The sequence below is a fragment of the Rhagoletis pomonella genome, unplaced genomic scaffold (assembly GCF_013731165.1).
Source record: "Rhagoletis pomonella isolate Grant_MI unplaced genomic scaffold, Rhpom_1.0 Rhpom_scaffold_02352, whole genome shotgun sequence".
Lineage (NCBI taxonomy): Eukaryota > Metazoa > Arthropoda > Insecta > Diptera > Tephritidae > Rhagoletis > Rhagoletis pomonella.
Window position 1 is genome coordinate 4784 of NW_023460906.1, and position 25954 is coordinate 30737.

The 25954-nt window shown below is 41.6% G+C and overlaps 1 protein-coding gene across 1 annotated transcript; it reads left to right on the top strand.

The window, feature by feature from the left end:
* LOC118753324 (E3 ubiquitin-protein ligase TRIP12-like) lies at positions 1-25949 on the top strand (the record flags this gene model as incomplete). The annotated part of the gene is made up of 11 exons (XM_036488198.1): positions 1-1052; positions 2553-3041; positions 3099-4166; positions 12835-14148; positions 18219-18302; positions 18829-21906; positions 21974-22878; positions 23009-24178; positions 24250-25026; positions 25544-25732; positions 25800-25949. Coding segments are annotated over exons 1-11 (9924 nt in total), but the record flags the coding sequence as incomplete, so codon positions are not given.
* Between the last annotated feature and the right edge of the window lie 5 nt (positions 25950-25954).

Consider the following 25954-nt stretch of genomic DNA (forward strand, 5'->3'; position numbering starts at 1 on the left):
CATATTAATAAATTATTTTCTACGACTTCCAGATTCCTTGAAGCGGCCAAGCAAAACCGAGCAGAGAGAAAGTGACAATTGCTGTAGTCGGAAGCGAAGCTTTAAGAGTGCCGTAAGCTCACGGCAATTTCGGTCAGCAACCTATTTCCCTGTTGTGAATAAAATTGCACTCAGAAAAGGGAAAGCAAAAACGTTTAGCCACGACCATAAGCTCAAACACAACCGTCAGTTTATTTTAGTTTTATTTTTACTTTGATATCGTGTAACGGAATTAAATTGGCTATAACACGAAAGGACACAAGTGTTGCGAGGGCATGTTTAGTGTGATCGAAAGAGCGGTTAAGTGTCGTCTATGGCCGAATCCGTTAACAGTCAATCGCTCTCTGCAGTGACGGAGGGGCACGACGACAGCACCACAATAGCGAGTACGGCGCCAGCTACAACCACAACCACAACAGCCGCAGAAGCGGCTTCAACTAAAACGCGTCGCAGCAGACAATTAAAACAGAAGCAACAAACACAAAATTCTCCGCAGCATAAACAAATTAAGCTACATTCTTATAGCAATAAAAATAATAACCAGCAACAACAAACAAACGGCAGTGACGGAAGTTTCGCCAGTGGTAGCAAAAGTAGCTCTAATAAACCTCAACAGCTACAGCAACAGAAATCAGCACACACATCAGCACCAACGTCAAGCAAGTCGTCGGCTGTGGAAATCGTGAGTAGCAGTGGAAAAAAGCGTGCACATAGCAAAAATCGCTCCCCAGCAATTGGCAGTGGTAGTAGTCCCAACACTAGCATCAGCAGGAGTCACTCGAGCAAACGTGCATCGTCCCGTGGAGCTTTGAATAATAGTGGTACTACAACAGAGGCTGCTTCATTCAGTGTCCAGGTTGGAGTCGCACGCAGTGATCGAAAACGCCACCACGATCAGCATCAATTAAAGCGAACAACTTCAGCATTAGCATCTACTTCAGCTTCAGCCACAGTTATAGCTGCTGTCTCAACTACAACCACAACATTAACTTCACAAGAGAGGAAAAATAACGGTAAGCTAGTGGTCTACTAAGGTTTGACAATTGGTTTGGACAAAAAAAGTTACTGTGGAGGTGCAAAAGTGAAAGGCAATCGCAGCCGACGAATGTTTAGGGTTATAAACCCTAGTTGTTCCGTAAAATATAAACATATAGTAATTTTTTATTGGCATAACAAAAAATTAAAAAGTGGGTAAAAGCAACGATAATTACAAGGCACAGTGCATAGGCAACTGGCTGAGTCAGTGGGATCGTCGGTTCGAAGCCTACTGAAAGAAGTCTGATGAGGAAATTTGGTGATTTCCGAAATAGCTATCACTCCTACCATTTTTTCAATTATTGTTGCTTTTCCACAATAAGTTTTTCATTAAAAAACGGTCTCGAGCTCGATAAAAATTGTTGAATAAAAAAAAAAAAATAATAATATTTCACACCCCAGTGTATAAATATACGAATGTACTTAATTACTGTACATAAGTATTGGTAGCACCCCCATTTCAAAGTGGTGCCACTTATGCTTAATTATTAATTTTTAAGAATTTTCAATTAAAATACAGTTCATTCTCTAAAGAACCCATATAAATCCAAGTTTGAAACTTTGTAAAAGACTACAAAAAAATGCAACAAATGTTCACCTAAATTTCAAACTTTTTTCTAAGTATTAAAATTTTTTTTGGGTACGCAGTCTTATAGCAAATTCAATTTTAGTCTAATAATGTGCAAGTTTCCAATGGTTAAAAATTACCGTTGATTTCTTAGATTTTTTTTTTTGTCGCATTTGCTTTCATATAACGAATAAACACAATTTATTTTTATATGGAAGTAACCCACAACACTTTCGGCGAAAAAAGTTAAAAAATCAACGGTGATTTTTAACCACTTTCAACCTTGCACAATGTTAGACTAAAATTGAATATACAAAACTGTATATTAAAAAAATTCTTGCACTTCTGAGAAAAAATTGAAATTTAGGTGAACATTTTTGCATTTTTTTGGTAGTTTTTACAAAGTTCAAATCTTGGGTTTATACGGGTTTTGTTAGAGAATTAACTGAATTTTATTTGAAAATTCCTAAAAATAAATAAATAAACATGAGTGCGAAACAATATCACTTTGAAATGGGGGTGCTATTGTATTGGCAAATACTGTATGTATATTGATTGCATTTCTTAAAAATATTTAATGGCACATGCCACTCAGTTCTCATGTTTTCCTGTTTGTGCTATCTTCAATTATACCTCTTAAAGATATTTCATGTCATTCTCTGCAACTTCGTTGAGAAATGATTTAGAATACATTCATTATCGAATTATTAACGGATTTTCAATAACTTCATACTTAGCAGCGAATCGCCATTTCATATTTTAAAATAATTGTGAATGAATTTCACAGTTGTCAAACCCTTTAGACAATTTTAGAATTTTCATCATACCGTACATATTTTATACTGTTCTTGTTATTATTTTTTGCTTCGTTTCCGCAAATACTACGCATTGACTATGAATTATCCAATAGATTCAAGTTCGCCACTTAAGAAGCGCCGTTATCATTCTAACTTATCAGCGACCTCATCAACGTCAACACCTACTCCAACAACAACAACTGCGCACTACAACAGTTTCACAACTTCGTCAGGTCTCGATTCGGGATCAACAGAAGCACCAGCTTCCACATCCACAGGTGCCAATCAGGGTGATTGTGTTGCACAGCGCACACGCTCCAAGACACTTACCACTGAAGACGCCCACAATCTTGGTCGCACTACATCCAATCAAAGCTACAGGCATTCATTACCATTTGCATCGGCACCCAAAAGACACGCACGTCGTAGGGGCAGCAGCTTAAACAAAGTCAAAACTGATAATATTAACTTCAACCAGACAGCGACAGCGTCAGCAGCAGCAGTAGAATCAACGTCGGCTGCAGCACCACGCACCAGTTTCAGCGCCAGTAGTAGCAGCGGTAGTAGCAGCAGCAGCAGCAGCGGCAACGGCAACACAAAAAGTAACTTACTTAATTATTTTCGCAAAACACGTAAAATCAGTCACAGTCGTACTGCAGCGCACAGCAAACGAGGATCAGCAACTCTCGACGCAGGTGACAACGCCGCCGATAATAGCAGCGATAACAACCAGCGTCAATATCAACAACAACAGCAGCAGGAAAAGCAAATTCGTAAGCTCAACACAACCGCCACCGCTGAGGGTAGGCAACACAAGGCAAATTCAAAACAGAATAAAAATCTTCAGAGTGGCGCAAACATAGCTACAACTTCATCGTCGTCTGACACACGTAAAAGTGAATGTGGTAGTGGAGATAAGCGACAACAACAGCACCAGGCTCAACCGTCTCAACAGCACAACACTCGCCGCTTCCTATCAGTCGTAGGAGGTCGCATTAAATTTAACGCGAAATCGACAGCTGCATCAGCTGAGACAACAACAACAACAAATACAAAAGCAAATCCACATTCAAACTCAAATCATAGCGCAGCTTCAACTGCCACAGCCGTAGCAGTCAGCAGCTCAGGCAGTAGTGGACAGTCGGGAAGTCGCACCACTTCAGCAGCCACTGGTAGTGGTGCTTCAGCCAGAGTCGACAGATATTGCAAATATCGCAAGAGCTTACGCAATTATCATCAACTGATATCGTTTTCGAACGACGCAAATACTGCTATCGAAAGCAACAACACAAATACGAACGCAAGCGGCAGTTCGTCTACCGCCAATAACGCCTCCAACGCATCGACCGCATCCAACGCTAATTCAGTTGACGAGAGTGTTTTAAACGGTGGTGGTGTAATAACTGTTGGTGCTATTAACGCCAGCGAGGAGGAAGAAGAAAACTCTGAAGATAACGTTGAGATCTACGACGACGACGGCGACGAAGAAGAAGACGGCGACGATAACGAGGCGGCTGATTTAGAGGACGATTCGATTGTAGCCGAAGGTGACGTCGTTATACGCGGCGACGGTGACGTTGGGGACGACGACGAAGAAGAAGAGGAGGACGTCGACGACGAAGACGACGATATCGACGAAGAGGAGGAAGAAGACGACGACGATATCGTTGAAGAAGAGGAAGAAGACGAAGAACTAGCTACAGAGGATTCTGAGGAAGCTGTTGAAGGTGAGTCTTTCATTCTAGTTTTTATTGTGACAAATGAAATAAAAAGTGTAATAAATGAAAAGGAAATGAAAATAGAAAAAAAAAAACGAAATGAAACAAAGAAAACGAAACAGAATGCGCAGCAAGCAAAATCTGCTAAGTATTTCATATACCATAAACGGCTTAAATAAATGCAGATTGGCAAAAGTTGTGCTTGTTTCTGTATTTTGCTAAATTGGCTGCTAAAGCACAATCAGTTATATAAAATTACATATGTATATCTACTTGGCACTTGCTGATTTATTTTTAACCTTAAATATAAATGTAGCTGTATTATTTGAGTTTACTTATGCCGCGAACATTTGTAGAACGAGAAAGTGCAAACTGGTTTATACATACCACATATATACAAACACAATTATTTATTTTTTACGGTTGCGGTGATGAAATGCAAGTTTTGGTTACCACATGCAATATGTATAAATGATTTGAAGAGCGTGCAGTTGGGTAAATTGTGAATATCCAAAGGTTTTATTTTAAGAGCAAAGTTGTGCTTCAGAAATACTGCATTCAAATTAGCTATAGGCATCGGAGAGTATTAAGTATTTTTATATTTTTTAGTTCTTATTTGTTGAGAGGTTAAGATTTTTAAACTTAAAAAAGGAATCCGTTCTAAACGGTTTAGGATTTTTACTTCAGTAATTACTACTCCGCAGATGCATTGAGTTTTATAATTTGTTAGCTCGGTTTCACGAAATTTGAAAATTAACTTAATTAAATTATCAATGTTTTTTTTTTAGAAAATAACCAGTCTTTTTTTGCAGAAAATAGCCGGTATTTTTGGCGCAAATTAACCAGTGTTTTTTATGCCATTCATAAGGAGTAAAGTTAAAATTGAATCTAGGGGTTGAAAGATCAGAAAAGAACGGAGAAGTTCCGAAAAAATTGGAATAGCAAAACACAAGTAAGTATCTTGAAATGTTCCAAGTCTGGAAGAAATCTGGAAACGGGGAAAAGTCCCGAAAACACCTGAACGGTCCCGAAAGAATTTTGAAAACACTCGAAACGCCTCGAAAACTCACAAAGCATTTTTTTATTGTTATTGAATAAAAAATAAGCAACAAGTACTGATTAATTTCTTCTGGAAAAAAATATTAGACTCACTTTTACGCTTATGCTTTGTTTTTAACGTTGGACCACACGATTCGTACATTTTTACAAATTCGTAAACTTTTTTATTCGGCCATCATCTTATTTGGTACTATAATCGTTTTTCGGCTTTGGGTTGAGATCAAGAACTTCGCCAATTGACTCTCACCTTTACGAAGTTTCGGCAGTTGTGCATTCCGAGTGCAGGCAAGTTGTTCCGCACTTGGTTCGTCCATAGTGTTTCTGGGCGTCATTTTTTGACCACGCATGTGTGCCGACTCGTAGGATCTTTTCACCGGAGCCTCATATAACTATGCACGTCCATGTCGTTAAACTGCTCGTACAGTTCGACATTCCGTAGGGCCGTAGGTCTTGCTTAGAATAGTTCTTTCGAAATCGCCATGCCTTCTCATCTTTGTTCGGTTTCGTCCAAGTTTCTGCGAGACTTGTAGAGCGTAATTTTTCTTCGTAGAGAAAATGATCTGCTTTTCAATTGCCTATCGAGCCCAAAAAAGGTACCAACCTGTAGGCAAGAGTTGTTGTTGTTGCTAGGAGGGATTTTGTCTTTTCCTCATTCTACGCTAGACTAACCACATGTTGTGCTGATGTCCCTGCTTTGCAGTAAAATATGCAAAACCTTGCAAGTTTAATGTACAAAGTTACTTTAAACTTAAAAATCATCAAAATAAATTGCATTACTTTCAAAAAATGCAGACCTTAATTTGATCAGCTGTAAAAATATTTCCAGCCTGAATTTTCAACTGCCACTAAAAACACTGGGCTATAAATTTCCAAAAGTTGGAGGTAATGGGAATCGGACCAAGGATTTGAAAAAAATTCTCATTTTTGTTGTTGGTATTTCCGACAGGGTTTGAAAAAAATTGGTTAGCATTTCTTTTTTATCTCATACATGAATTTATCGCATTATCACTATTTTGTGATTTATCGAATTTTATCGAGTACCAGGAAATTTATGGAGCTAACGAAATCGAGTTATAGATACATTTCGAGATATGCAAATTTTTGAGTTATCGAAGTTTATACAGTTCTGGAAATGCATAGTTATATAAACTTATCGAATTTCTAGAGATATCGAAATTTGTAGAGATATTGAAATTTGTAGAGTTATCGAAATTTGTAGCGTTATCGAATTTATTGAGTGTTTTTAAAGTTCATTGAGCAATCCATACGTATCGAATTGTTGAAATGTATCGACTTCCTGAAATGTATGGAGTTATCTAAATTCGTCAATGTTTTAAAATTTTTCGAGTTGTCGAGAATTATCTGAGATACATAGTGTCCAATGGTTCCCGTATCACCCTAATTGAAAATTGCGTTAAATTTCGGTCTGAATTTTTCCCATTCCTCCACAGGAAATTGAGCTTGTAGAGTTTCTCAAATCACTTGGTAATGGAATATGCCAATTTCTCGTGAAATCTTAAAAACGATGATACTTTAGTGTTGCTGAAATTAATTCTGATGATGTTCGGAAGCACAACAATTACACTACTGAATTTTTGAACGATTTATCTGTCTGCGGTTTGCCTCTACATAAACTGGTACGCAAAAAAATTAAATTACCTACACGCAACATATCGATTTTATCGTAAGCGACAAATTATCGACAAATTTTTTTTTTGCTGCAAATAGGTTACAAATAGTGGTTACAACGTTCTGCAAAATCAGAGACTTTGAAGACGAAAAAAAAGCAAAATGAATTTTATCGTTTGCTTTGTTTACACATTTGAGTTCCTACAATTTTATCGTAAGCGACACTGTGTACAGAACTTAATTGTAAATAGCAGTTCGAACGGTAGTTTTAACCAAAGTTCCATCGGCACTTGCTACAACTTGTTGCTTAAAACCCAGCTTCTTTCCCTCATCAATATTAAGTGCAATCTGCCATTATGCAATTGCTGCTGCAATCACTACGTGCAGCGTAGCTCGTCTAGCGGGGTCTTTTTTGAAACTCTTGCTTTGCCAAATAAGATTTAAAAGCATATCAGATAGATGAAAAACAGACACCTAACGGGGTTTGTATTCCTATTGTAGGCATTGGTCTAGAAAAAATTGCAACTGAATTCGAATTTCCATCTTAACACCAGCGTACACGGCCATATAGATTCACATTTTCGAGATTATTTAATTTTGCCGTTTATCTCCTTTCAAATTGCTTATAAGATTTTGATTTTATCCTTTTACTTATCATAACTTTTGCACTTCAGCCTTTATTTTATAAAATTTCAGCTTTTGATTTTAATCTCTGGATTAAAAGTTTACGTTTAGCAATTTTTTCGATTTCGAAACTTACCAAAAATCTCCTAAATATGAAGATTTTGGCCATGAACCTATTCAGTAGCTCGTTTCCGTAACTCTTCTCTACCGATTATTTCTCTACTGGTAGAGAATATATGTCATTCTCTACTACTCATTAGCAGTAGAGAACAGGGCGGCGAATTCATATCTCAATTCGCCTTGGTACAGAATTGTTACAGAAACGAGCTACTGGTCAAGGATTAAATCTTTTTTTCTCATTCTTTAAAAAAATGTCTAAAAATACCAAATAGTAGCGTCAATGTAATCATTTTAGATTGTTAGAGAATTGAATAAGCTTTATCGCTGCATCCACGAAGAAAACTTGTAGACAATCCAGTAGATGCACCAAACAGTTAATGTTGAAAATATTTTGAGCTTATTCTGCCGATTTGCAGTGTTTATATTTTATTGACTTAAAATTCAGTTTTCCAAACAATCCTTAAGGTACCCGCACACCTTCGTGTATAAATGTCCAGATTATACAACATAAAAACATCGCAAGCGGCAATTCTTTGGTAACTTTCCTCTCAGCATGTTCAGGAAAAATATCATAAACACTATTTTATCTTTAAAAAATAGGTATGCAAAAAATAAATAGTCCCATTAGAAAGCTATCATTCAATAATGTTGTTGTCCATTTATATACAAATAAATTTTTACACTGTTTAAGTGAGAATTAAAAAAACCTCCTGTAAAATTTACCTTTTGTCGCTTACCATAAAATCGCAATCAGGGGTCGATATGTAAACACAAAGAAGGCTGTGGTGAATGGTACTCTTTAGATTGTGAAAATTTAACTGGCATTTTAATTGGCTTGCGAATATTAATCCCTGGTATATAGTTTTCAATCATTCCCGCCTTTTGTATGACCTGTATTTTCTCATGAACAATTGTATGCTCCTGCCAGTACACTTCGTTCATTTGACAAGATTGTAGTTCTAAATTTCACATACTTCAGACCAAGGTCATTTGTTTGACGACCAAATGGTTTTTATAAAAAACATTGGTTATAGAGAATTTATCGCCCCGTTAAACTGTAATGCTTATAAAATATTAAAAAAAAAAACGATATACAAATTTTTAGCCACGATTTAGTAATTTTGTGTCTTAAAACTTAATGGACGTGCCACGTTTGAAAACATCGCCAGGGCTCTAAAAAAAAAAGAAAAGAAAAACGGTAGAATTTCTATAGTAACTGGCCCCTCTAGTAAAAATAGCACCTCTAAGCTTTGTGCCAAACTCAGGAAAATTCAATAACTTGGCATACTAATTTGCAAATTTTTTCTGGGCTATAAAACTGCATGCATAATTATGGCCCTATTATATATGTATGGCGACTGATGGCCGATGGGCAACCATATACTAAAATTCGCATTAAGTATCGCAACTGGGTTCTGAAGGTCGGCTACTGAGTCTACTAGCGTAATTTTCTGTTTCTGTTACAAAATACGATACTGGTAGCTACGGCTACTAGACCAGCAACTAGACACCAGTCGCCACATATATAATAGGGCCATAAGTTTTTTGGCTAAGATTTATCTTTGAGTGCACAAGGATAAAATAGAGCTCTTTTCAGTGTCCCACCGGTCACATTTATTCAAATGATAGTTAAATAAAACTAATAAATCGTTTGGTAATTTTGTTAAAGCCATTTATACATCGGTTATCGTTCTATGTTAAAAATCTATTTCGCTGTTGTAAAAGTTCCGACGACATACTTAGTTATAACTCACAATTGATCACATTCTGGAGTAAAATGTCCCACCAGCCTCAATGGAACGGCTCATATATGATTTTTTATCAATGGGCAGTTTTAAAAACGAAGCTTACAATATATTACTACAATTTTACATGTAAGTATGTATAAATCTTAATATTTGAATTTTGAGATGCCCGGATATGTGTTGCCTGGTGGTTTAACCAAAACTTCAAATTTCTTTGTATATTTTACACCTTCGATCTGTAAATACATGAATTTATGATATACTAGGCACATCATGTGTAATTTTGTGTTGTATATTTTTGTATATATGTATGAAAGAAAATCATAGAGCTAATGAATCTGGAGAAGAAAATACAAAGAGTACAAAAAAAAAACAGTGCTGTCACCTTATTACAGGGCTGAGCGGCTGTATATAGATGATATGCCAGAAAAAGGCAGACAGTCTATTGTGTGATAACGTTAATTTTATATTATAATAAGTACTAACACACTTTTTAACACACAATTTAATTAACTAACCAATTCTTATATATCCGTACTACTCACTCACATTTTTTTAAACTGTGCTTTTGTCCATAACTTATCATGGCAGCTTTTAATCCACATTTTTGTCTAGAATAAGTGTGGGCGGGCCCACTGCTTGGTAAAGTTACCTTTTATGTTTCTTTTTTTATCATTTAAATCTTAATTTTCATACCTGTTAATATGTACGTAAGTATAAGGCGCTCTTAATTGAGCCTTTGCTTGTGTTGCAAGGCAGTTACACGCGAATGTAGATTACATTTTATAGCTCTATGCTGTTTTGAAATCAAGGAGCCAAATTATTAGCGAACGAAGGTGGCAGCTCTGGCAGATGACTACAACGATGGCGACGAACCAATCAAGCAAATGAAAAAAAAGAACAATTTTTTAATAGGATTTTAAAAAGTGCAAGAGCAGCCGTATTTTCTTTTAAATTTTTAACTATAGCACCACAAGCCTCTCACCATACACACACTGGATTAGCCAAGACGAAATGTTTCAAAATTAATTTCAAGAGCCAAGGGACTATAATTATTATATGTACATAGTATGAAATATGAAATGTGTGATTCAAATTGCCAATGCATGCAAAGCTGTAGCTGTAGCGAACAGTAGAAGGCAGCAAAAGAAAAACTTATAAAAACAGAAGAAAGCAGAAAAGCAGTGGGTTATATTGTTGAAGAAGTGGCAAGATAAGACGCCACGGAATGAAGAGAAAAAAACTAAAAATAAATAAAACAAATACAAAATTCGTAAATAAAAAAATGCATAATTATAAAATAAAATTAAAAGCGAGCGTAAATTTTTGCACGTTGCTGTTGTTGCAGTTGTAGTTGAAGAGATTATTACTTGGTGTTGTCTTTTTTAAACTATAATTTGCTTACGTTTTATGTTTTTCTTTATACGTTAAATAAATTTAAAATTCAAATTATCAATGCTATTTTTTTTTGTTTCAAAATACAAGTTTGAAGTTAAATAAAGGAATTTTAGTCTAAAAATATTTTTTAAGAAAAAATAAATTGCTATAAGTACTCGTAACATTCAATCATTCGGCGTCGTAAATTACTATTGTTGTTGTGGATGAGGATGAGGATGATGATGTTGTTGTTGTTGTCGTTGTCGTCTTCGTCGTCCCCTACATCGTCATTGTCGTCAGACTCTTGGTCTCCAGCGTTTTCATTATCGTCCTATACGCGTTCTTAGTAAGTGCAATAATTGGCACTTTCCAAGTTTGTAAGCAAATACAACAGCATCAACAACAACAAGGTTTAAAGTGAATGGTGAATGCAAAAACAGCATAAATCAAATAACAATAAAGCTACGTAAGCAAATAAAAACCTTTATTACAATCGAAGAACGAATTTAAACAGCGCGCAGCTTGAGAAGCTTAATAAGTTGGAGGGCGAGTGACAGAAGAGAGAGCGGCGTTGCAAAGTACGAAGTTGTACACGGATTAATTTACTGATTTAATGCATCTGCTGGGTTGCGACGCGAAACGAGCGTCAGTAACAACAACATCATCGTCGTCAAAGCAGCAGCAATTTATGAAGAGATCAACGAGATTGAGTTCATCATCATTGATACCTAACAGCTAGCTATCATCATCTAGCCAACCACCAGACAAGTCTGTCAATCAGTCAGTCAATCAGTCATTCACTAGTCACTAGCCACCATAGCCATCAACAACACCTTCATTCCTCCTTTTAACTCATTAGCAGCTTCACTTAAAACCAGAATAAAATAGTTACGTCAAACACGCTTCTCCATTCATTCAGGATATCAAATTAAAACTATTTATGAACGAATAACTCAAAAAACAAGAACAGATAAAAAATTTATTGCTTCAACAACTACTACAACAAGAATTTTCTTCTGTTTGCTTACACCTGGACTGGCGAAAAGGCAACCTAACAATCGCACTTGTGAAAAGAAGGATCATCAACAGCAAGAAGCAGCAAAAGAGCAAGAAGAATAAGCACAGACGTCGGCGCTTAGGACAACGTCGCATAAAATTCTACAACAGTAAAAATTGCAGGAATTATCGTAGCAGAGGCACAAGAAGCAACAGCAGCAGTAGCGGTAGCGGTAGAAGCGCAGGCAAAAAGCGGTTGAACGGCAGCAAAAGGATTGGTATTACAGAGTCCGCTTGCAAAAGCACAGCTACGACGACGGGCTACAACAGAGCCCCGAATCTGGGGGCACGACAGACGCGCAACAGTGGTGGCAGCACAGATTTTGTTGCTGGCGGCGGTTTAACTGGCACAGCGACAATTGCGGGTGGCGCTAGAGGTGGCGCGTCCGTTTCGGGTGTAGCGGCAGCTACAACAATTGGACAACGGCCGCAGCCTCAGCCACAGCCACAGCTACCGAGAGATCAGCATCAGCAACCATTGCCACACCACCCGTTGGTTTCCGCACACTTTACGCAGCCAGGTGGTGGCCAACAACAGGCAGCCGGCCAGGTTGTGCTGCCCCATCATCAGCCGCTGCAACAAACTCATTATTTGCACGCTACAGCTGGCGGGCAACACTACCATTACAATCCGCAGGCGCACTATCAGGCGCAGCTGCAATCGCAACAGCACAATCTACAACAAAACCAACATCAACCTCATTTGCATACGCTTCCGCATGCGCATCCGCAATCCCATCAACACCAGCAACAACGTCATCATCAGCATCAGCAACACCAACAACAACAATCACAAACGCGCTTGCAACAATTGCAAGCGCAATCGCAACAACAACAGCACGCGCACGCGCAAGTGCAAACTCAACCACAACTGCAAGTGCAGGCACGCGGGCATGCCCACGCCCACGTGCATGCGCAACATCAACAACAACAACCCGTGCATTTTTATCACGCGCCATACCCCGCGACCAATAGCGCAGTAGCAGCAACAACAGCCGCCGCTGCCGCAGTCGCAGCCTCAACCACAGCCATATTAAATTTAAATCTTAATCACTATCAACCAACAGGACGCCTTGCTGGTACAGCACCCATTACCGGCGCACCGCTTATCTACCAGCAGCAGCATCAGCAGCACCCGCAGCAGCAGCAACAAGCACCGCCGCCGCCCGCGCCGCAGCCGCAGCATCAACAAATAGCGCAACAGCCACCGTTGCATATACAGCTAAGTGGACGTTATCATCACTCGAATCCGCATTTGCACCAGCAGCCTCCTCCACCTGTGCCAGCGCTACCGTTGCCCCTCACACACATACAAACCCAAGCACAGCCACTGCACCGCATTCCACATCCGCCGCCTACAGCATCAGCGGCGGCAGCAGCAGCAGCAGCAGCAGTAGTAGCTTCTGCACAACATCATCAAATACATCCGGCGACAATTGATATTGGACTAGGCACCGGCTTGGTTGTTGATCGTTCTTCGGCTGCTACACCCTCTTTTACGCCACACTTGAACGCACAAATCGCAGCGCAGCACAGTTACGGGCAAGGTCGCACCGTAGTCGCGGCAGCCGAAGTGGTAGGCTCCAGCTCAACGGCAGGCACATCGACGGCGGCGGCGACATCGTTACATTCTTCACATTCGCTCAGGCGCAGTTCACGAAGCAAAACGGGTTCTTGCGTCAGCTCGGCAGCGCAACACGGCAGTGGCAGCGGGAGTGGAAGCGGCGCCAGCGGAAGTGGTATTGGAAGTAGCAGCGCTCTGGGAGGAATACAACACAACGCTGCACTCGTATCGGCGCCAACGCTATTAGCAGCAACGAGTGGTGGTAGTGGCAGCGGCAACGTTGGCTGCGGCGGCAGTGCCACGCTAATGACAGCTGCCGCTGCCATGGGGAACCATCATCAATATCATATCCACCACCCGCACCACGCGCCCGCGCATGCTCACCTTCATCAGCATCAGCCGCACCATCATCAACCGCAACCGCAGCAACAGCATCATCACATGCTCCATCATTCGGTTGCTGCCGCACCAGGAGGTGCCGTGGTTGTTGCCATTGCTACATCACAAAATCAAAATCAAAGCAATACTGCAACGTTATTGCATCAGCAACAACAGGCGCATCATCGTGGCGCCACTATCGTGCAACCCGGTTTCCTATATAATTACCGGGCAACTGCTGCCAATGCACATTTGAATGCTGCGATGTCTTCATCGTCGTCATCGTCGAGTCACCTCGTTGGTGCGTCGTCTGCGAGTGCTGCCGCCATCGCCACCGCTAATGCCAACACTACCACCGCTGCTGCCAACACCGCTAGCGTCGCCACTGTCGCAACGAATAGTAGCCACATAAATATGAATGCGCATAATAAAGCGAGCGGTAAGTGCAGCAAATGCGGGGTTGATGTTTTTGGTTTTCTCGTTAATTTTCGTTGTTTTTTTTTCGTTCGCTGTCACCTCGCCACCAGTACCTGTGCAAGTATAGTTGTAGGTCAATCGTTTCCAAGCGCAAGACGTTGCTACTTTATTTTTTGGTTTATTTTTATGCTATAATGTTGAAACCTGTAAATAACGGTAGAGGGAAATAGAAAGGTGTTGGCTATTGAAGTATTTAAAGAAGAAGTGGGTGGGTATTAAGATGATTGTGGGCGCAGGAACAACACTCGAGGGTGCGCGATAGGAATAGCTATGCATTTAGGTGGATTGTTTTAAAATTATTTGATTTTGAGGTTAGGTGTGGAAAACATGAAGTTTTTCCGTGTTAGACAGCTGTTTGTTCGTAAGCTATTTCTAGGTGCAATAGGTGCTTAGGCCGTAGTGCATACCTCAGTAAACTATCTACCCCAGTGGCTTTTACTCATAGCGATCTTTGGCAAATGTGCAAGTTTGAGCAGTGAAACCCGATATAAATAATTTCAAAACACAATTGGGGTCATCACGCATTCAACGTGAATAAATCGTTCCCATTATTTTACAGGCAAACAAAAAACAAATTATGAAAGATTTGTTTTTGTTTTGCCTTATAATTTTTTCGAAGATTTAATAATAAAATGGGTTCAGCCATTACTTAGTTCTTCTAAACGCAATTTGCTACTGTTTCCTTAAATATATTAAAAAAATAATTTTTGAAAGTAATAATAAATTTTCAGAATTAAGCGAAAAAATGCCATATTTTCACTGAACATTAAATGAAAAAAAAGTTTAATCACAAAGTTGGGCATTGACGAATGTTCGTGTCATTGCGTTAACAAAAATAGTCATTAAGTTCGTTCGCAATTTCGGTCGTTCCGGTTACGTAGACCCGGTTGCCGTGAAAACGAACTCAAGCCTTTTTTACTTGCTTGGTGTAAATAACAGACTAAACCATTTTGGTCGAATGTGATCTGACCCAAATTGGAAACGGCTCAGGGAAACCACGTTCCCCACCAGATCTTTCCATCACAGGAAAGCGGTCTTCCCTTTATCTACCACAGCCCGTCAAGTTGTTCCTCCATATTCTGAGGAGTTTAAATCTCCAATGCACAAAATCGCCGTTTTTTATTGTATCAATAGCTGCAGAAACAGAACGACTGTTGCAACCTATTCCTCTATAGAAATAGAGCAATACCCCAATGAAGGCTATCTTTAATTTTATGAGAGAAAATACAGAGAAAATCAAAACCAAGATTCCTATCTCCCATTTCCCAAAGGAACAAACGAATTTGTCTCGGTATCCGACAGATGCCATCCGCACGGATCTTATACGATTCGCATTGTCATAACAAGCGAGTGTGAAGGAGTACATTTGTGCAAATGGAATCTGTCGGACCGGAATAGGAATGCATCGGAGGGAGGGACGCCATTCGCATGAATCTAACTAATTCTTCTCACTCGCTTGTTATGACAGTGCGAATCGGATTAGATGCTTGCGGATGGCATCCGTCAGAAACCATAATAGCCATGCATATTTTTAACCGACTTCAAAAAAGAGGGAGGGTATAAGTTCATCGGAATTTTTACCGCATAACTTTGGACCACGTGAAGCGTTTTCGTACACACATACTATATGCTAGCAATATCATTTTATGGAATTAAAATGCCCCAATGCTTTCCAAATTCGCCCGTATACTAAAATATGTCAGCTTCTCTATCTTACAAGCCCTAATTCAAGGTACTAAACCAGTCAATCGGACAGTTGACGTCTAAAAAATTCCATAAAGGATATGCCGTTTTGATTGAAAAATAATACTGACTTGGCAGGGAATATTTTTTAAACAAAAACATGGATGCTCGACGATTCACAAAAAAATTTAAACTGATGGTCCCTCCCGGTGTAGGTGTGGGTATTGTAGGAGCCCGAATCCACACATATTTTCCTTTAATTAAAGATGCAACAATATTTCAAGCCGACCTCTGGTTGCAATACCTGAGACCGCACATCTCTTAGTAAACCGGCAGTATGCCATAACAAAGATCTCCACAATTTCGGACAGTCAAACTGTTCTCAAAGCTCTAGAAATATATTTATTCTCACCAGAATCTCTTCTAGAGGACCAGTGAGCGCTCATTGAACTAGCCCACCCAAAATAAAATCTCCCTAATCTGGGTGCAAAGTCATGAGGGCTATGACGGCAGTGAAAAAGGAAACTCCGAGCTAAAAAAAAGGGTCACACGCCCTGTTCGTTGGACCGAGCTCATTATTCGGATTCTTTAAAAATTACATACATCAAAAAGCATATCAACAAGTGGGCTAAATCCTGCACTGCTTAGCTAGACAATTCTTGGTCGCGCTGCAAGAGTCCTGGAGACCTAACCTTAAATAATTACATTTCCAATTAGCGTATCGCTGTTAATATCGCTGACGGTTTGTTTCCCATTCATCGTATAAAGATGGAAGAAATATCCTTTTGTTAAGAAAGAAATTTTCTACGTAATTGCAGTGGGAAGTACCTTCTACGCTGTGACTTATCACTTTCGCGTGATCGATTAGTAAACCAATGATTTTTTTTTATGAAATAGGAAAACAATGGCAGTTGTTTACGCGAAAGTGATTAAGCTTACGCATTTCCTCCTCTACAAAAGGTCATTTCCCATCTATATAGAAGGGCATTTCTTCCTCTACGAAAGTGCATTTCTTGCTGCTGGTATCCTTCTTGACAAAACGATATTTATTCCTATCCGAAGGGTATTTCTTCCATCTTCATCTCAATAATTTAAGTTATTTTCTGTCAAATTGAAGTAGCATATTTTGTTATTTTAATCAGCGAATTTTTCCGATCAACACGGCATATCATTTATCCGTTATATAATTGCTTCAGAGTACACTTGAAAATTGTGTCAAATTGACGGGTTATCCATATCTATCGTAATGTACAAAATTGTTTGGAAGCTCGTACAAATTTATTTATATAATTCCATTCTAGAAAGACTGAGTTTCTAAACAGATTTTTCTTGCTATGATGCAATATAAAAAGAGTTCGCTCTAAATTCGTAATCCTAGGCATACATTTTTACCCTCACTCATATTTTTTTTTTAAGTACTTGCCCGATAACTCCTTTAGTTTGTAGTGGGCGTCGTGCTGTAGTCAGTAATGGAAAGCTTTTTCATGGCAGGTTTGTCGTTGCTTACCGAAGAGCAAACGCTTTTAGAAAAAAAACTGTTTCATAAATGTCGCTCAGATCAAGGATCGAACCTGGGTCCTATCGCTTGGAAGTTCGCACTTCTAACCAGTCAGCTATGGTGGCCACCTACCCTATAACTACCCAAAAATGTTTCCTTATGTGAAAGTTTTTGGTTGGTTATGATTCGTGAGTCTTTGCGGTAACGTGGATCTCAATCTCTTCAATTTCCTTAAATAAGCTTGAAATACTTTTACATGTTTAGATTTTTCACTAAGTACTTATTAGGTAGCGCTTGTATTAATGAAATTGTATCCGCCTGATCCCTCGTAATTTTGCGTTTGAAACCCACATACATATGTATAGGCAACACTAAGGAGCAGATAGTTGCGTTTGCAAATTTTGAGATGCAGTTGTAGTCCTTTATAAAATGAGAAAGCATACATATATTTTTGCATAGGGGTATGCATTTACATATATTTTATATGTATGTATATACATTTATGTAGTTGATGGCTTAAAAAACTGTAAATATGTCGTTATAAATAAGAAGTTAGTTAACGCGGTTAATTGAAAAATATGTAGTCTGGTTTTCTCGTGTATTTAGTCCTCCATCGGTAGTAGTGGGCGTGGGCGTGGGCAGAGTGTGGAAATGGGTGCTTTTAAAGTTATTTTAAGCACTGTGTTGTAAATTTATAAGCATGTTTTAATGATTTTAATAAGAACCTAGAAAAATTCTCTACTTTCATGGCGCATACTACTCGTACCACCCACTACCACATCCAACTACCACCACCACCACCACAACCACGACCACGACCACAACGCACGCATATATTTTGTACACAACAGCTTCTGCGGATGCGTTAAGTTATAGTTTAATGGCACAACAACCGCCGACTGGACCGCCGAATACAGGTGGACAATCGACCACAGGTAATTTGAAAGAAAAAGAAAACGAAAAACCAACAAATGACGAAAAGTGCTAACCGAATATAAGCAAATCCTCTCATCAACCGCTTCATCAACATGTTTTGCTTCCTTTGTTTCCATTATCTATATTTATTTTGTAAATATATGTATATGTATGCACATATGTATATTTTTTAACTATTTTCTTAAGTTGGCTTCACTCTTAAAGTGTGCTATGCAGTATATTTTTTTTGTTTTATTGCTTTTATCCGTTTTCCTTATTTTATACGACAAAGCCCTATTCTGTTTCCCCACTTAACTGTTTCCTTCGACTGACCCAATTTACCTGCCTGCCCTGCTAAACGGTGACAGCACTTCTGTATTTACTCTTTTAATTTTAATACATATTTTTTTCAAATCATTTGTACTTTACGCATACATATGTATGTATGCAACTAAAAATATCTACATATATATATTGAAGTATAATCTTATTCTCATATTCAATCAATTCCATCATTTTATTTATTTTTTCTTCGTTGTATTGCAGCTAACCTCAGCGTCTCTACCGCCTTGGGCGCCGCCAACACAAATCTAGCAAATAACGCAAGTGCGGGAGCTGGTGCGGGTGCCGGTGTGGGCACCGCTTCTGCTGCCGCGACGGCCACAAATACTGGGGGAACAGGCGCCACCACTGCCGCCACTTCGCACGCCGACTCGGAGAGCGATGACAGCGAAGTGGGGCGTCTACAGGCGTTATTGGAGGCGCGTGGCCTACCGCCGCATCTCTTTGGAGCGTTGGGACCACGCATGACCCACATCTTACATCGCACCATTGGCAATAGCAGTTCGTCGAAGGCGCAACAGTTGTTGCAAGGCTTGCAATCGCACGATGAGAGTCAACAGCTGCAGGCCGCTATCGAGATGTGTCAAATGCTAGTTATGGGCAATGAGGACACGCTAGCCGGCTTTCCAATCAAGCAGGTGGTACCGGCGCTGATTACGCTGCTGCGTATGGAAAACAATTTCGATATTATGAACAATGCGTGTCGTGCTCTCGCCTACATGTTGGAGGCGCTCCCACGTTCCTCAGGTACCGTTGTCGAAGCAGTGCCGGTATTCCTTGAAAAATTGCAAGCCATTCAATGCATGGATGTTGCGGAGCAGAGTTTGACAGCACTCGAGATATTATCGCGTCGTCATAACAAAGCGATACTGCAAGCCAATGGCGTCTCGGCATGTCTGACCTTCCTAGATTTCTTCTCGATCAATGCACAGCGTGCAGCGCTAGCTATTACGGCGAACTGTTGTCTAAATCTGCACCCGGAGGAATTTCACTTTGTCGCGGAGAGTTTACCGCTTTTGGCTCGGTTGTTGTCGCAGCAAGACAAGAAGTGCGTTGAGAGCGTTTGCTCGGCGTTTTGTCGTTTGGTAGAGAGCTTCCAGCATGATCCTAAGCGGTTACAAGAGATCGCTAGCAAGGAGTTGCTTAAAAATTGCCAGCAATTGTTGGTTGTTACACCAACTATACTGAACACCGGCACGTTCACATCCGTCGTACGCATGTTGAGCCTGATGTGTGGCAACTGCCCTGATCTGGCCATTTCGCTTCTGAAGAACGACATTGCATCGACACTGCTTTACTTGCTTACTGGCAATGCAGAGCCCAACACATCGACCACGTCGCATGTCGAGCTCATAACACGCTCCCCATCTGAGCTATACGAGATAACTTGTTTGATTGGCGAACTAATGCCGCGGCTGCCTACAGATGGTATTTTTACAGTGGACACACTGTTGGATCGTCCCACACTCAACACTCAGGACCAAGTGCAATGGCAGTGGCGTGATGATCGTGGCACTTGGCATAACTATTCGACCATTGATTCGCGTATGATTGAGGCGGCACATTTGAATTCGGATGACGAGTTCAGTTTGAGTACATTGGGTCGTACATACACCGTCGACTTTCATTCAATGCAGCAGATTAACGAAGACACTGGCACAACGCGTCCAGTGCAGCGCAAAATTAATCCAAATTATGTGCCACCGCCACCACCACCGACTGCAGCGGCTTCATCAGCTGGGCAGGATTTGTCGGCTTCTGCGGTGGCCACAGCAATTACAGCGTTAACCAGCACAGTAGCGAACACAGCGGCAAGCACATCAGCACAGTCCAGCACACCCAGCACGGCTCCAAATACGCCTGGCACCAGCAGCGCTCAACAGCGTCGACGCGCATCGGTGGATGCACGCATCGCTTGTCTCAAGGAGGAACGCGGTTTAGCTGCGGAGTTCATCAAAAACCTCTTCAACGTACTTTACGAAGTGTATAGCTCCTCTGCTGGCCCCAATGTACGCTACAAATGTTTGCGCGCGCTGTTGCGTATGGTTTACTATGCCACACCCGAACTTCTGCGAGATGTGCTAAAGAATCAGTTGGTCTCCAGTCACATAGCTGGCATGATGGGCAGCAACGATTTGCGCATAGTGGTTGGCGCACTGCAGATGGCCGAGATTTTGATGCAAAAGCTGCCAGACGTGTTCGGCACACACTTCCGACGCGAGGGTGTAATTTATCAGATCACGCAGCTCACCGATCCCAACAATCCTATTTGTGCCAATCCCTCACCCAAGCCGTTACCAGGCACTAGTGGGGGTTCCCAGAGTGCACCTCCATCTGCGTCCGGTCTGCAGGTGAACCCGTTTTTCATGGACAGCACGGTGTCAGCAGGCGGCTCAACAACAGCGGGCAACTCTACTCCCAATTCGTCGAAACCAGGTGCGAGCCAAGGCCATCACCACCAATACACAGTGAAAAGCTTTTCACATGCAATGAGCGCTTTAACTGCCAACGCATCGACTCCTGGCAATGGTCAAAAAGTCACCTTGGCAATGCCACCAAGCAGCAGTGGTCCTCTGCTAATGTCACAACTGCCTGCTGGTAGTGTGCAGCCACGTCAGCAATCCACTGGGTCGCTTGCGCTTACGATTAACTCCAGCACAGGTATCACACCACCTGTTGCTGTGATTGGCGGCGCTGGCACGGCGACCGAGTTGCATTACCATTACAGCAGCTCTGCTCCGCCGGCTGCTGGACCACCCACGCACACACATCTTGCACAGGCACCGAACTTCTTTGTTTACTCCACTAGCGCTGCTGCTCCGCCATTACCGCCCGGTGATCCCCGGCAATACGTGCACGGCCACTTCCACCATCCGCCACCGCACTTTCAGCCTCATGCTCCACCACCACCAGCCACACATCATGTCGAAATAATGCCGTCATCATCTGGTGCGGCCGTTAGCAGCAATCCACCAACTGTAATGGCACATCCGCCACCTCAGCAGCATCTGCCACAAGTGGTGTTCGCGCCGACACCAAGCGGGTGCGATCCACACTATCAGAGTAATAGCGGCAATAGTGGTGTAGCGGCCACAAGCACAGGCTCATCCACAGCTTCATCTTCGTCCGCTTCTGCGTTGCAACACAAGATGTCCGATATGTTGAAACGCAAGGTCCCACCGAAACGGAAATCACAATCTAGCAGTCGCTCAAAGTCGCGCCAGGAAGAAGGAGGCGGCTCCTCCACATCTTCAATGCACGATTTGCTGAGTCGTGCTACAAGTAAGTAAACTTGAGTACGCAAATACGGATTTTGAAATTGCTTAATATATATCTTGTTTCACAATAGGTCTTGGTAGCGGCACCGGTCGCAGCACACCCAGCGCCAGCAGTAGCAAATCACGCTTCAGCGGCGGCGGCGGGGCTACCAGCAGTGCCGGCACTAGCAGCAGTGGAAGTAGTTCGACGAAAACTTCATTCCTCGCCTCGCTGAACCCCGCACGTTGGGGACGCCAAGGATCTCACCATAGTTCATTTACCAAAGATGCGGCCAGTTCAAACCACACCGGCAGCGGCAGCAACAACAGTGGCAGCGCTGTTAGTGCAGCACATTCTGCCAGCCACAGCGCGGGCAGTGCCGCGAATAGCATTAGCAAGAGCATATCCAATGCGAACCTCATTGCAGCAGGCAATCGTGAGAAGGCACGCCAATGGGTGCGAGAACAAGCCATTGCGTTTGTGAAACGTTATGCCGAACAAGAGAACGCGAAAGCAGAGGGTTGTGCCGGCGGTAACAGCGGCTCAGCTAGCGCCACAAGCGGCGGCACCAACGTGCTGCAACGGTTATCCACCATTATCTTCAAGCTAAATGGTGGCTTCCAGGATTGCTTAGATGCGCTGCTTGAATTGAAAACTATTTTACTAGAAAGTGATATTTCACCATTTGAAGTGAATCACTCAGGTCTTATCAAGGCAATGCTGAATTTCATGACTTGCGAAGATGGCATCGTGGAACGAGATGCGCGCTTGCGGGCATTTATGCACGTATTCGCTGGCTTGCCGTTGGAGCCATTAAAGAAGGTGGGACAAATGCCGAACATTGATGCTGTAGCATTCAATGCATTCGTTGCGAAACTAAATGGTTGCGTCACTCAGCTGGAACAGTTCCCAGTGAAGGTGCACGACTTTCCCTCCGGCCCTGGCGGACGCTCCAACACAAGTGCGCTTAAATTCTTCAATACGCATCAACTGAAGGTGAGTTTCAATTGCTATGCTTCCCAAAAATGTTTATCGATGTGCGATAAAGGACAATTGTCGTCTCTCCTAAGGGATCTTACATTCATATTGTAAATAAGTGTAACATTTTTCTTTTTAATTTTCACAGTGTAACTTACAACGCCATCCTGACTGCACGAATCTACGGCAATGGAAAGGTGGCACCGTCAAAATCGACCCTCTCGCCATGGTGCAGGCGATCGAGCGCTACCTGGTTGTGCGTGGCTATGGCGGTATACGCGGCGATTCAGATGATGATTCAGAGGAGGATATGGATGACAACGTGGCCGCTGTTGTTATGTCACAAAGTGGATTCAAGCACAAATTACAATTCATGATCGGTGATCACATCTTGCCCTATAACATGACTGTCTATCAAGCAGTTAAGCAGTTTTCACCTCTGGTGAATGATCAGTCGGAAACTGATACAGATACCGAGACACCGCTGGGTAATGCTAGCGTTTGGGTGCAACAGCATACAATTTATTACCGCCCCATGGAGGAAGAGGCGAGCAGCAGTAGTGTTAGTGCGACAACTAGTTCTACTGCAAGTCTAAATGTTGGCAAACACGGTGGTGGTGCATCCTCATCGGCTGCAGCTGGCACTTCTGGTTCGGGCCTGCATACACCCACATGTGGCACATCATCTTCTGCTACGTCCACGTCCTCAAAAAAAGGTAACAAATCATCGTCCAAGTTGTTGCGCAAGAAGACCGAATTGTGGCATGAGGGCATAGCGCCCAGTACGGTGTCTGCACTTAAAGCATTCCTTACCAACACACTGCCGCCCGATGTGGTGACAGTGCAGGATGCCTCGTTAGATGCGCTATGTATGCTACGTATAATAAATGCGCTCAATCGGCATTGGGAGCAGTTGTATGGCTGCGTGCATCGCCAGCACATTGTGCCTCAGTCAGAATTTGTGCATCCAAAGATCACAGCCAAGGCCAATCGACAGCTGCAAGATCCACTTGTAATCATGACCGGCAATTTACCGCAGTGGCTACCACAAATTGGTATGGCATGTGCGTTCCTCTTCCCCTTTGAAACGCGCCATTTGCTCTTCTATGCAACAAGCTTTGACCGTGACCGCGCCTTGCAACGACTGTTGGATACGACTCCTGATCTGAATGCAGCCGAATCGTCGGAGCGTGTGGCACCACGCTTGGATAGGCGGAAACGTGCCATTTCACGCGAGGATATACTAAAGCAAGCTGAGCACATTATTCAAGACGTTGGCCATTCGAAAGCATTGCTCGAAATACAATACGAGAACGAGGTAAGTGATAAAAAAAAAACAATTAAGCCTTAATGACCCGTTCTCAAACATTTCTCAATTTTACTTAATAGGTTGGTACTGGACTTGGCCCAACATTGGAGTTTTATGCCTTGGTCTCAGCTGAGTTACAGCGTTGTGACCTGGGCCTCTGGAATGGTAGTGATAGTTATAAGCAGAACTCCTCCACTATAGCGGATGTAGTGAAATCGAGCACCAGCGTACAGATCGATGAAGTGAGTGACGTGACGACAGCGCAACAAGAAGACATCGTTACTGTTACAGCAGTAACGAACACAACAGTTGTGCAAGCAAATAACACAACAACAACAACTGCAAGTACAACCACCGTAACGCGTTCAAGTAGCAGAACTCATCGCACTGGCGATGGCCACCATGGCGGTGCCAGTAATAGCAGTGGTAGTGGCATGGGCATGTCTACACGTAGTCATCAACATCATCAGCAACAACAACAACAACATCAACAGGCGATGGATCAGGTTGGTGGCACATCATCGTCAAATGAGAATGCCTTGAATATGATAATTGAGCAACAAATTGGCGGTGACGAATTGCAACTACATAATATAACGCAACAGCAGTTGCAACAACAACACCATAATCTTTCGCCATCCGATGGTGGCGATAGCACACCGCCTGAAATCGGCGAAAGTAACTCCTCTGCGGTCACTATAACGACAAACACATCTGTGACATATGTAAATTCACCACATGGACTCTTTCCTATGCCGCTGGGCAAATCATCAAAGTTGCCGCATGTTTCAAAATCTAAGGCGAAATTCAAATTCCTCGGAAAATTTATGGCTAAAGCTGTAATGGACAGTCGAATGGTAAGTGAATTGTTTGGCTGAAGTTCGCTAATTTATCTTGTACATATGTCTTCATTTTTTTGCAACAAACACTTACATAAAAAGTTGTATGACGTCGCCATCAATGATCTTTTTTCACAAATTTGATTTTTTAGAATTAACAAAAATTAACATTAATTAACATAGGAACTGCTTTCATGGTGGTTCCAAAGTTGGCCTCATTTTCGATGGACCATATTCAAAGCCCAATCAAATTTCAGTGTCTTGCGTTGATAGTCACAGCGTATTTTCTAATGGCTGCCAGAAAACATTCTGATGATGTGAACATGTTCAGTTTTACTAGTGTAAAGTATTACTCTAATACTCGTATCAAATAATTTTGTCCGAGTCCGCTTCGCATACCTACAAACGAGACTTTATTTCATTATTTTTATTTTTTGTTTAATTTTTTTTCCATTCCCTTTTTGGTAAATTATTAAAATTTTTTGTACTGCTGTCGTTTTAGACTAGATATATTAATATTTTGTTATCTTTTCAGCTGGATCTACCTTTCTCAATACCATTTTATCGTTGGCTACTAAATGAAGAGCACTCAGTCGGTCTGGCCGATTTGGCGCGTGTTGCGCCCGAAGTACAAATCACATTGGTACGTTTGCAGGATGTGGTACATGAACGTGAGCTAATATTAGCCGATTCCAATCTAGATGCAATGGAAAAGACTGAAAAGGTAAGCAAAGAGTTGCTTTATTTCACGAGCAATTGCAAACTTATAAACTTCCTGCTTTCACATATAGATCGAATCACTGGACTTGGATGGCTGTCCCATAACTGACTTGGGCTTAGACTTTGTTTTACCCGGCTACGCTAACATTGAGCTGTGTCGAGGTGGACGTGATACGCCAGTAACAATACACAATTTACATCAATATATCTCATTGGTGACATATTG